Source organism: Anthonomus grandis, chromosome 13, assembly GCF_022605725.1.
Source record: "Anthonomus grandis grandis chromosome 13, icAntGran1.3, whole genome shotgun sequence".
Classification (NCBI taxonomy): domain Eukaryota; kingdom Metazoa; phylum Arthropoda; class Insecta; order Coleoptera; family Curculionidae; genus Anthonomus; species Anthonomus grandis.
In genome coordinates, this window is record NC_065558.1 from 15,915,736 (window position 1) to 15,929,364 (window position 13,629).

Sequence of the window (13,629 nt, forward strand, 5' to 3'; positions counted from 1 at the left end):
AGATCTTTATGCACTTCAGTAACAGCTTGGAGTTCACCCTTAGGGCCGTAATAGCCTTAATGCTTTGCATTGTTTTTTCGTGAGACATTTATACAATCAAATTTCATTAACCATTCGTCGACGTCTGGTAATGTACCCCACTTTAACATTTTCAAGGCTGATTGATGCTTCCCAGATTATTTTGGCTAGTAAAAAACTCAAAAATAAGTTAACATCTGGTGTAGACGGTGTACCTAGCTTCTTCGTTAAAGATTGCATTGGTGTCTTGGCTGATCCGCTGACCTACATTTTCAACTTAATACTGTCAACAGAACAGATTCCTGAAATTCGGAAGACTGCTAAAATAATACCTATTTTAAAAGCTGGGGACTCTGATCAAATTGTGAACTACAGGCCAATCTCATTACTCTGTAACTTCTTAAAAAATTTTGAAATAATCGATCGCTATTCAGTCATGCAAAAGAGCTCATCTCCTATGTCCTGTCTGTCTAGCCATATCTGTGAATCACTTGATGTTAATACTCAAGGCGATGTTATTTATACCGACTTCGAAAAAGCCTTCGGTTTTTCAGGGAGATTATTTAATTTATTTCATTCCTACTTGATTGGTAGATCTCAATATGTCTCAATATTTATGATTTAAAGTTATATTTGAATGTATATGGTTTGGAGGATTATGTTTTTCTTCAGAGCTGCCTGAATGCATTGGAGGTATGGTGCGCTGATAACAGGTTAGGTTTGAATGCGGCTAAATGTAGTGTGGTCAGTTACTCTAGTTCAAATCCACCATTAGATTTTAATTACTTCATTATTGGTACTATTTTGACTAGATTAGAGCAAATTACTTGGTATCACCTTTGATTCTGAATTTACATTCGTTCCACACTTCAACAACATAGGCAAGTGACCTCTGAGCAGGTTTAAGTTTATAATTAGAAATTCTGAGAGTTTTACTTTGGAATATACATTAGGACTGCTTTTTTGTTGCTTTGTGAGATCTAAATTGGAGTTTCGCTGCATTATATGGAACCCGTTCTATCAGAATCATATTGAATCTCATTGAATCTGTTCAGCTAAGTATTTGGCCTTCAGGTAGGTTGGCATATATCCAGTTAGAGCGTTTGATCATTGGCAACTATTGGAACGCTTCAATCTACATCCATTACATCTCAGAAAAATTATCTTCTCTTCTGCAAATCGTCAAATTTCTGCATGGGTTACTGAATGGATTAATTGATAGTCCTGTACTTTTTTCTGGTGTAGGTTTCATGGAGCCTGGGCTTAACGCTAGACATCCCCTAACTTTCTTTCTGCCAAGGCCTCATATTAACATCCTGTTAAAATCGCCAATATATACAATATGAGCTATATTTAATCGAATCTGTCACATGTGTGATATAAATTCTCCCCGGTTCATATGATTATCGATATCTTGGTGGATTATTACTCTTGGGATTAAGACCCATTTATTTAAATTATAGTTAGTAGGTATATTGCAGTTAATTTAATTTTGCTGAATATATGATTATCTTCTTAATTTTTGTTATATATTATATTAATAGTTATTTGTTTTAATTTTTTGAATAATTTTTGTTATTGTAACTTTATTTTGTTTTTTGGGTGTGTTTTGTATTATTTTTTGTTTAAACTATATTTGTCATTGTTTTGTAGCTGTTTCCTATTATTGGGCAAGTTGCCTATTGAAAATAAAGGCTAATGAATATTATTATTAATGGCAACCCTGTTGTCCGAGCAGCTCGAAACGTGTACGTCAGCCTGGAAGACAACGATGTCCTTTGATTACTGGTGTATGGGGTCATAAGAACCACAGAACCCTACATCAGCTAAATTGTTTATTGTGGAGCCATCTGTATACCAGATGGTCCCTCTGTTTAGCAATGTAGGCCTGGAGCCTTTACCATTTGTCTGTCACTGATATGGGCCACAAAAACCTTACAATTCACTGTCTCAGGTCCATGGAGTCACTGCCCATCAGAAGGAGAGAACATTCCTGTACGGTCTGTGATACGATTTTTGCATGACCACTAAGGACGTGTAGCCTACGCGCAGTCCTCACTGCTTCGAATTGCACCACAAGGTAGAGGAGCGAAAGCTTAACAGAGTCTCAATCGCTCTAATCTCTAACTCCTTTCGCATGGAACTCGTTATGCTAAGGCATGCCAGACATTGGACTCTATCCAGTTAAGCTCAAATTTTTTGCTTTCTACTTGCATGTCCACCAAACGAGAGGCCACCAAACATCGAATTATCCTGGAGTATTTTAACTGCACGTCTCCCACCCAGATAGCACAAACCTTCCAGTGCATATCCAAATAAATTGTCCAAATACATTCCAGACTATCCGGTAACCTATACGGTTATCCAGTGGATATACCAATTTCGGCATGACTAAAGATATTTATTAAAAGATGTTGTATGTTCCAGGGAGCCTTCATATATGGATGCGTCATTAGATTTGATAATTATTTATCAAACCAAACCGCAAAAGAAAAAATGACACACTTCAACAAGTCCTATAATCTCATACATATATTTGCTTACAATTAAGTAGCGTGCCTTAAGGAAAAACTAAGTTGATAGTGGTCAAGAGATGAAAGCAATATGTGAAATAATCGTATATTATTCAAAATTCGGCTTTATCCAAAAATGATATTTATCAGGCGCACATATGGTACCCAACAGGATACCCATTAGGATTATCGCTTGGTACCCACAGTACCATTAATCAATTGATCCGATATTGGAATCTAGCGGGTATTCACAAATGGTGTCCAAAAGGATTTACATGAGTTTGTTATTCGTAGTATCCACTGGATATCAAGTTAATAGTTGCTGTCCTTACATGGATATCCATCGGACAGTCCCTCTATTCAAAAAGTGATATCTAATGGATATTCATTGGATATATTTGTGCTATCTGGGCATAGACACAACAGGTGGGGTACCAAAGTTACATCTCCTCGTGAATAATAGGAACTTTACTTTGTCCACTATATGCAGGACCCTCTTCATTGGGCCTTGCATAGTTGCGACGTTCTTGTCCGGGCAAAGGATTACCCGGACGTTAGCGTAGGCCTACATGTATAAGCCAGTCCTGTTTAATTAATCGATAAGGCTGCCGACTATTAGGTACCAAAGGATTGGGGACAATACTTCTCCCTGAGCACTTCTGGATCAAAAAGTCAATATTAAGCTAAGATATTAAATAGTAGACGTTATTTACTGGAATACAGAAGTTGAGTCAAAAAGACACGTTTCTGTTTATATTTAATAAATAAAATTTATTACAAATAAACAATAAATAAGGGACGACTAGAACTGATGATGACACCATTTTTTTACAATCTTACTATAAAATACCTGCTTTGGTGACTAGAGTTTAATGACTATAATCTACCATAAATTATATATAGGTGTGACAAGAGCTTATAATTATATACAATAACTAACTAAATATTATTTACATTAATTTGTACATAGAGTTTCTTTGTTTAAAATATAAATAAAATCACAGAAAATAATACAACACAGACTAGAGAAAAAACACAGAAAGAAGATTTGAAACACCCCGTAAAAACCGTTTTTTTTTTGTATAGTTGATTTTATACAAGTACAATAATTAATAAATAACGCAATATTTAAAAATCCTATCTACAATAAGTTGATATAGTTTGTGTTTGGGGGGTCAGTAATGTGCGCTGGACGGCTCCCCCAGCCACGAGTCGGGGCTTGGGGGAAAATCGGGGTATCCCCTAGGGCTGCTGTCGTTACTTAGTTCGGAATCGGGGCCGCCCGGGGGCATTCCGTGCATCATTCCAGGAGGAGGACCTTGACCTAGAAAAAAAATTTCTTGGTAGTTTCTACATTGTTATGGTAAGGAAACTTCTCTAAAACAATCTATTTAAAATCTTTTGCCTAAGCAGGTAAATAGGATTGGCTTGATTAATTTTGTTTTTGTTTTATAAATAGGTACAAAGAAAAGAGTAATTGCTGGAGTAGGAAAACCATCAGTAGTTCTTCTTGCTGTCAGTGGAGCTCGAATATTGATTTCTTAAAGTAGCTCTAAAGCTCTAGTAGTTTTTCCACCAATTTCCCATGTAGAATTTTTTTAAAAAGTGGTAAGATCAGCATAATCAATTTGTGCGCTATTTGTTTTAAAAATGTATGTCTAACTTGTTGAAGAGCCATAGAAGGAAGACCATTCATAGGAAGCACAGTCAAATGAGGAGGGACCAGAGCATAGTAAAAAGCGGTGTTTTTAAAGCGGCAGTATTTGTGAAGTCCTCAGTACACCTCCCAATAAAACCAAGCATCTAGAAAGCCTTCAAGGGTATAGCGACTGATCATGTAGTCGAAATCAATAGTATTTCTAGAACGAAAAAAAGTCATAATAGTACAATTAGCTGTATTACTTTTCATATCATTTCTTTTGGTATAGATTACAAATAGTGAAACGTTCATCTATATCATTAATAATAATATTAAAAATAAGTAGCTCAAGATGAGAGACTCCAGAAAACTACCGATTTTAACAATGAGTCTAGGATCAGGTACCGTAATGTGGGGCTACTCGCCCACCCCGGGGTAACTTGCACACCACGTGTATTTTTTTTTACTTTTTTTTTAGGTTATGTTATTTTGTATTTTATCGCCGGCTTTCTGTTCTTACAGGTAAATAAAGTATAAAAACGGTTCATACGTACAAAAAAACTCCGGGAGCAAGAAATTACCGGAATTACTCAGAGAACGCCTTGCGCCAAGCGGTAGATGCAGTAAATGCGGGTATGTCGAGGAAATTAGCAGCCGAAACTTAGCAGCCGAACCTCAAAGTAGAACAGAGTACGTTAGGTCTAAGACTTCTTGGTGCACACTCGAAATCAGTTGGTCGACCAAAGGTTTTAAGTGATCAAAAAGAGGCTCTCATTTCAAAGACATTGGGTGTTGTAGCAAATTGGGGATTTCCTCTCAAAAAAGTTGATCGTGACGTAATAAAAAAATTCTTGGACAAACAAGGAAAAAATGTTCGAATATTCAAAAATCTTCTTAAATAAAAAAAAAATATTGACTTAGCAATTAGAGAAGTGAAAAACTCAAATTTGTACAACTATGATGAAACCAACGTTACAGATGATCCTGGGTCCAGGAAGGTGGTAGTGCCAGGGAACATGAAGAGAGTGGAAATCGTTCAGGAGCATTCCCGGGCTACGATCAGTTTAATGGTTTGTGGAAATGCTAATGGAGATCTTTTACCACCAATGGTTGTATATAAAGCTTTGAATCTTTATGACAACTGGACGCAAGGTGGACCACGAGGAACAAAATATGCGAGCAGTGCGAGCGGATGGTTCTACAAGAACTTATTCGAAATGTGGTGCTTCCAGCTTTTCCTGCCTCACGTCGAATCCACCAGAGAAAATAACGACCAGATGATTCTCGTTGGTGACAACCTGGCAAGCCAATTTTCACCACAGGTGATAGAGGCATGTGGTACAAATAACATCTACATAACTCCCTTCCCAGCCAATGCCACGCATTTAATGCAGCCTCTTGATGTGGCTATATTTGCGCCTATGAAAAGAAAATGGAGAAAGATTCTCGGTCAGTAAAGAAAGGAGTCGCGGTTCCAAGGCTGTATCCCGAAAGAACAATTTCCGAACCTACTGGATAGATTGTGGAAAGGGGTAAATCAAAATGTAGCAGAGAATCTCAAATCAGGATTTAGAGCAACTGGTTTGCATCCTGCAAATCCCGACGAAGTTTTGAAGCGCATTCCTGGTAGACTAGAAGATGCAGAAATCGAAAGAGTCTTAGGAAACAGCTTCGTTGATTTGTTGAAAGAGCACCGTGGAAAAGGGGTTGAGAAAAAACGCAAAAGGGGAAAAAAAGTCGAACTTGGAAGTGATGCGTCTCGCACTGTTACAGACCCTAATATTTCTGAAAATCCTCTAACCGTTCCTGAGGAATTTCGAACTACAGCCGAAGAACCAGGACCCTCTTCATCTAGCGTTTTGCCATGCACTCAGCAACTCCCTACCAGAAAAAGCAAGAGAGAAAGAAAGACTAATAACTCCCAGTGTGGTATCTGCAAGATTAATTGGAAAGACTACAGAGGCGCAATTGATTGGATACAATGCACGAAGTGTCGGGCTTGGATTTGTGGACTCTGTAATAAAGACAGCAAAGACCCTTATTTTGAATGCGAATGGTGTGAGGATTCGGAATGAATCTCCAGTCGATAACAGTGATGCCGACAAGGACTTCCTAGTTGATAATAATAATTAGCCAATGTTTTGTTTTTGTTACACTTGTTATTTTTTCAAAGAATGTGCCTTATTTTACCAAACTTTTATTACCAAACTTCTTATTAATATTTCTACGGTAAGTAGCTTTTGAACCAAAACAATAAAGCTTCATCAATCCCAATCATTTTTAGTATATGCAAGAAAATATTGTAGGATACTTTGTCGAACGCCTTGGAGAAATTAGTGTATACAGTATACACTGTATATACCACTTGATATCCCTGATTTGCATGGCTTAAAGCTAAACTGCTGATTAATTAGTAGGAGTTTAAAAAGGGTGGTGATTGTGTCACATACTAAGCTTTCAAATACCTTGGTGACTGCACTAAGCATGGGATGATAGTTGGTAGCAGAGATTTTGTCGCCTGACTTATGGATAGGTTTTAGGAAACTCTCTTTCCGGCAGTCCAGGAACACTCCAGTTTAAAGGAAGAAATTGAAGATGTGGTGCAAGCGTGTGGTAATTATTTAATTTTATCAATAAGTTGCATTGTGTTGATATTTGCATTTATTGGTAATTGTTTAGTACGCAGCATATACACATTCTTAAACGCCTGGATTAGGCCACTCACATCAAAGAAAGTAAATAATTATTGTTCACGGCAGCTTTATTAATTATTAATATACATCCTCAGTGTTATTATTTATGATTTATATTATTTATATTAGTGTTTTTAAAAACTTATTTTTTTTTATTTTACAATTTTTGCGAAATAGTCTGATCCAGTCTATAAAAAGAGTATTCTTATAGCAGATAAGAGTTAATTTTGGTTTAGTTTATTAAAGTTAGGAATCTACTTAAAAGAAACGTTAAGAAATCCTATGTTAACAAATGCTTTTCTTAGTCCCTTATAAGAAAAAAGAAACTTTATAGCATTCTTCATTTTGCAATGAAAAATTTAAAACAAAACAGATCTTGTTAAAATGAAATAATTGCAATAAATCAATGTATATAGTAAAATATATTATATTTTTACTCTTTCTTAAAGTCATATTTTAGACGTCATAATATCGTCGTTTCAGGGCTCTTTTGACGTTTTAGAATTGTCAAAATGACGTCAATAGCTGTTAAAGTCAATGGATTGTAATATCATCACGTCACCCCACCGTTTTTATTGACGTCTTTCTCATTCGTTGATGGTATTCAATTCTACACGTTGTATTGACGTCAGTGTGTGTTTATCAAGGCATCAGTTTAAAGCGTTTAAGGTTAAGGTTTAAAGTCGCTTCTTTTTCAAGACCTCTTTAACGTATTTTTTTTCTGCCTGTAGGGACCTTAAAATCTTGTCCTACGAATGGCCCATACTTTTGATCCTTTAGTAAAAGCTAACAAACAATGGCATTCCCTTTTTCCTGATTTCTTACTGACAATTGCTGATTTAGTTTTTAGTTAAAATAAGAGTTATACAGTTAAAAGAAATATCTTCTAAAAACTCTTGCACATAACAACATAACTCCAGAAGAACTAGATTAGCTAGAGCCAACCAAGCTAAACATCCTAGTGCTAAATGACGTCAATAGTTGACGACATTAATGGGATGTGACCTATTACTGTGTTAGCATTGTGTGTTTGCTGAAACATCAGTTTATTAAGTTTAAGGCGTATGCTTAAACTCGTTTTACTTTAAGACTTCTTAACGTATTTCCCTTTAAACTTTACTTTAAATGAAATAAAAGAAATATATTCCTTACATGCAATTGAATTTATTTTTCTGCTGATCATTACGTCAACTAAAATCAATAATTTAAACATCTAATATTAGAGACGAAATTGTATATTCCTTCTTTTGAAGAATTTGAGTGTTGTATAAATATATTGTATACCTAATGGCAATATTATCCCTAAATCTGTGTGAAGGCCCAATGACTTTAAAGGTAAATTATTTACTCCAAAATAACTGGAAGTTCGATATCATCTTATAAAACAATGTTTATATAATAAACACATTGGTGATAATTTTAAACAATTTTTTTAAGCGATAAGAACGTAGTAGAATTTTTATTAAGTAATTTTTTACACGTCCATTTTGATTGGTTGTAAGAAAGATTCAACTCATTTATAGGCTACAAACCGAGTTAAAAACGAAACCTACCTAAACCAGAATAGACAGCTAAATGATCCGGATAGCCCATATGCTCATGCCCATGTGGTGGGGTATGTCCTGGAAGGTAAGAGGGCGAAGCCGCCCCATGAAGGAACATCGGTCTTCCAATACCGCTGTGCGGGGACGATCCATCTTGGTCCATCGACATGTTCACTACAGTGCCGTAGCTGTCGTCACTTAAATCTGTAATCCAAAAATCAAGAAGAAAACTTAAATATATAATACACTTATATGTATAAAGATTATCCTACCATGGTGACTAAAGCTGTCCAGATCCACCTTCATGTCGTCCTTATCTAACAGTTTATCGTGTCTGGGTGATGAACCGCCTTTCATCGATCTGAAGTATTGGCTCCATCTGGTTCTGCCTGCGTCCTTTTTCAATCTTTTTTCTTTTGCTCTCCTGGAAGTTAAGAACATGAAGATAAGTACATAATAAAATAAATGTATTGAATAAGAATGGTCCACTGATCTGTGTTGGTCAGGAAATGAATCGTCTATCAGATGCAATTCAGTGTTGTCGATATGTCAAGGAGGAAAGAATCATCGGCAAATACCACGAATATTATTCGCTTAGTGTCTAATTTTCTTACATTTGATATTAACACACCATGAAAAGAAAATTTAAAATATTTCTTAAGTGAAGAGTTCGTCTTTGCTTTCCAGTAAATTACAAAAACTGTATCGTTTTTTTAAGTGCTGGTCAGTATTAAACATTTAAGATATTTTAAATAGAGTAGACAGAAAAAAAACAGATATATTCATTCGAACTGCTTACTCTTCAAAGTTTTTAGAAATTGCCTTACCTATTTTGAAACCAGACCTGCACCACTCGCATGTCCAAACCCGTATCCTGGCTCAGTTGCTCGCGCACGTGCCTAGCAGGTTTCGGACTATTATTGTAAGCCGTCTTCAGGGTTTCCAACTGTTTCGCTGTTATTGTGGTTCTCGGTCGTTTGTTGGGTTGGTCACCGTCTAGACATTCCGCCGCTAGAATAAATATAATTAATAATTTATGAATGATTATGAGAGTTGACTAAAATCATATTTATTCTTTTATTGTATAACGCATATAAAACGTGGATTTTCTTAAACAATTTTTAAAATTATGAAATCGACTAAATAGAAAGTGACGCGAGGCGCAACAACATGCATTCAAATCCATTATTACCCGCTTAGTAAAATTAATTGATTAAACGCAAAAAAGTTAAGACGCAAATTATTCTTATATCTCACTGCCTTGAATGTTATAGAGTGGTGAAAAAATATACGTCAGTTTTGTCCCTGGTTATCTAATATTTTTCCAACTTAAGTTACGCTTTTTGTGATTAAACAGGTAAGTAAATCTTCCAATAGATATATTCTGAATTAAAGTACAGTGACAGAAAGTAGCGAGATGGAATCAGCATAGATTAATCTAAGCGGTTTGGTAAAGTCAACTAAAGTTCCTGAAAGATTCTATTGATGATCAAAACTGTATATTCCTCTTAGCAAAATGGGAAAACGCGGAGAGAGAAGCATACAAAACTATTTATAAGTTTAATTTTTGTCCTGAATATTGAATAGATCCAGTAACCTAGAGCTCTGCAGAAAATATGGCACGTATTTGGATCTAAAAGCCCTCAGTATTTAGCTGGACAGTTCACTTGTTAATATTCTTCTAATAATAGAACAAGAAAGCTTAATGCCAAAAATAAGACAGAGGAGAAGAATTATCAAGAATTATGAAGCGGGAAATATATAGAATAAAGCGAATTAAGAGTTTTGAGGATTCCTTTGATGGAGTTAAAATAAAGCAAAATCAGTTTAGGCTTTGGCAATGAATACGTTTAAAAAGTCAGAAAATATGAGTCAATTTGGTTTCTTTTAGTTAGTTAAATATCTTACTCTTTTAATAAAGATCAAACAACCATAAAAGGGCAGACAGGTGTAAAATATACAAGAATACGTATATACAAGAAGAAGTAACCAAAAAATTTTTTATCAGAATTAGCATTATAGTTACATGAAGTGAAAAGTAATTATAAACTAAGAAGGGGCTTTGGTGGCTGTCTCGTAAGAGCTTCTCTAACACAAACACAAATTTTTCTTAAATTAGGCCTCTCCTAAGTTAAAATGACTTTTGTCCTGAGTTCCGTTAGATCAGATCGACTTCTCTTCATCATAACTTTCAGGTTCAAATACCCATGAATTACAAACAAATAGTAGAAATTATCCCAAAGAGCGCAAATCTGTCCTATGGTTTCCTTTTAGAGGAATAAAATGAAATAAGTTGTAATTGCAAATGCATAATAATTAGAATCGGATCAAACAACCCAAACAAGAAATACAGGATAAATAGTATGACCGTCGCAGCTTTTTTTGAGCAGAATGACCTAGGAATGACAGTTACAATAGTTTGGAATGGAAAAATCATATTGTTACAAAGTTTGCCTTACTACGGCCGTGTCTTAGCTAGATTATTCTAATCGACTTATATTCGTTTATAATTCCAGAAATTAGTAGAAGAATCTTATTGCGTATATATAGGGACTTGCTTCGATATTTAGTTGAAGTTTACAGTTGTAAATTGAGTACGCTAAATAATAAATAAGTGATTAGAAATATTAAGTGATTGTAAGGGAAGTAATGAATAAAAGTTTAGTGTTCAAGTGTGCTTAGTTATTGAACACACGGAAAATCCGTAACAATATTGTGAAAATTGTAAAAAGAAACAATTCTTTCATTTACCTCATAAAACAACCATTTAAAAATCGCTTAAAGGAAATAATGAAGATAGGAAATAATAAAGTTATATAAAGACCAAAACTTGAATATTCAGTTATAGTGTGGAACCCATATTATGTATTTACTTATTTTATATATATCACTCAACAGAGAAACTCTAATAATAGAGTAGAAAAGATATACATAAAAATAAAATCATCTTTTTAAAATAAAATTAATATTTTAGATATAACAAATTATTTATAATAAATACTTAAAAAAGAAAGGAAACATTAAAATTATATCAAAGATATAGAAAAAGTAGAGAGGGTATAAGAAAGAGTAATAAAAATCCCTCCTGAATTAAAGACTAACTAACCCAGAGACTGCAGAGGTTGCAGCTATCAACTTTGAAGGAAAGGAGATTTATGGGAGGACGTTTAGAGATTTTCAAAATCTTGAACGGACTATATTATGATCCACTAGAGTGCCTAGTACACAATAAAAATCTTTAAATCAGCAATAGCTTCATCGATTTAACTGCCTACTATTGGCTATTACTGAATTACTGGATATTCAAACCTTCCAAAAGGAAACTCAAAGTGAGGCTCATGAACTCATTTTTCTGAGGGTCTTAAATATGTTATACTATGAGTGTTCATGCAATATATCTAACCAGATACTTTACAGAAATCAGGACTTACAAGAAAACAAGAAAATAAGGCTAATTTGAACCATCCGATCAATTAACTCACACATTTCTACGAATAAACTGACAATGGATAAGAAATTGCAAAGATCTTAAATATGACGATTTTGGGTAATTTCAAAGCTTTTAGCAACTTACCATGAGTATGTCATAGAAAAAAAGGTTTACTAGTCATTACTTAACCATGAGAAATCTTACCTTTAGACTTGGCGGTTTCGTAGTCCGGTTTGCACACCAGTTTCCGATCTTCCATCAGGTAGAATTCGTCGCCGGTGTTCAATTGGCGGGCGCACATCACGCATGCGAAACATTGCAAATGGTAGACGTTGTCTTGGGCACGGCGCACCACCTGGGTCGGGGGTATTCCGAGTTCGCAGCCTGCGCACTTCGTTCCGTAGCGCCTGCACCCACAGCATAAGGGCATAAACAATATACATTTGCGAAAAGGTTGTGAGTTTTTAATGCAATAGAGGTATACGGACTATTTCAAGGTATAGTATAACCAAATATCTTAGAAAGTCATTATCATTCAGTACTGATGAGATCAGACTTCGACAAAATGGTAGCAAGGCCGGACTCGTCTCGTACAATACAAAATAAATATAAACACAGTATTGTAATTTAGATATCTACATTATTACAATAAAAATAAATGATGAGTTTTTTTAATAATTCCGATTTACTTTCACTGTCGTCTATTAGATCTATATTTACGTAGGATTTTTCGATTTTTCTAACATTTTTTACAAATGTTTTCAGCTCAAGCCATATGTCTTCAATTGGGTTAAACATGCAATATCGTATGGCCTATTTCTGCCGCCAAACTATTACAATAATATTGTTTTTTTCCATTGAAAAGTATCTTTATATTTTAGGCAATTGTTTTCTCGTATTATTTTCCTCAGAATAAATATTATTATATCCATCATATAATTCCGGATGGTGTCATTGGTACAAGGACTTTTATTAAGAGTTCGACTAAGCTAACTCGCATTCATTACTATGATACTATTTGGTATACCTCTAAATGGTATTCTAACTTAGGTAATAATTTATTTTTAAACCGTTTTTAAAATAATTCAGATAAAGTGAATTGACGAAACAGTGATGAGCTGCCAAGGCAGTTGTGCGTATAGATCTCCTGATGGACCCGTCATGCCCCACCGGGGGTTACCAGAGCCCAACGGCCTTAGAGAAACCGATAAGGCTCTCTCGTCTGAAGGACTTAAAGTCGCTCGGTACACTGAAAGTGTTACCCAAGTATTTGAACCTAGCGCGCGTGAGTGCTGGGCACTCCCCGACTACATGGTCAATGGTTTCATCCTCCTCACAGCACCATCGGCATTCCGGGTTGTCCGCAATACCGATAGTACGGAGATGGCTTCTTAAGTGCCAGTGACTGGTTAAAAGACCTGTCACTAGCCGAATTTCGCGTCTTTTTAGGCGTAGTAGATTTTTGATGAGGCAGGCAGAGGGCCCACCTATGTGCGCTTTGGCCTGTCTCATACCAGGGGACTCAGTCCATCTTCGGTGGGTCCACTTGTCCAGCAGACCCTTCATTGACGCGACCGCAACGCATTTGGCGATACCAACTATGGGTTCCGGTCCCATCGGCACATTCGCGGATCCCAGTCTGGCAAGAGAGTCCGCTTCCTCATTACCTGCATGGCCTGCGTGGCCAGGTATCCAGACGAGCTGGACCCTGCATCCAACCTGTACCAGTTTTTTCAGGACTTTTATGCACGCTAGTACAAGCTTGGAGCTTACCTTTGCGGCCGTGATAGCC

At 35.8% G+C, this 13,629-nt stretch overlaps 1 protein-coding gene across 3 annotated transcripts in view; it reads right to left on the bottom strand.

Moving 5' to 3' along the window:
• Positions 1-3,329: 3,329 nt before the first annotated feature.
• LOC126743570 (LIM/homeobox protein Lhx3) overlaps positions 3,330-13,629 on the bottom strand; it is a 129,589-nt gene continuing 119,289 nt past the window's right edge. For all 3 annotated transcript variants that reach the window (XM_050450722.1, XM_050450721.1, XM_050450723.1), the window contains 5 exons: positions 12,042-12,244; positions 9,235-9,418; positions 8,680-8,831; positions 8,417-8,611; positions 3,330-3,855 (listed from right to left, as the gene is read on the bottom strand). In XM_050450722.1, coding sequence (XP_050306679.1) covers positions 3,707-3,855; positions 8,417-8,611; positions 8,680-8,831; positions 9,235-9,418; positions 12,042-12,244 — 883 coding nt within the window. In that variant the 3' untranslated portion in view covers positions 3,330-3,706. The remainder of the gene's footprint in view (positions 3,856-8,416; positions 8,612-8,679; positions 8,832-9,234; positions 9,419-12,041; positions 12,245-13,629) is intronic.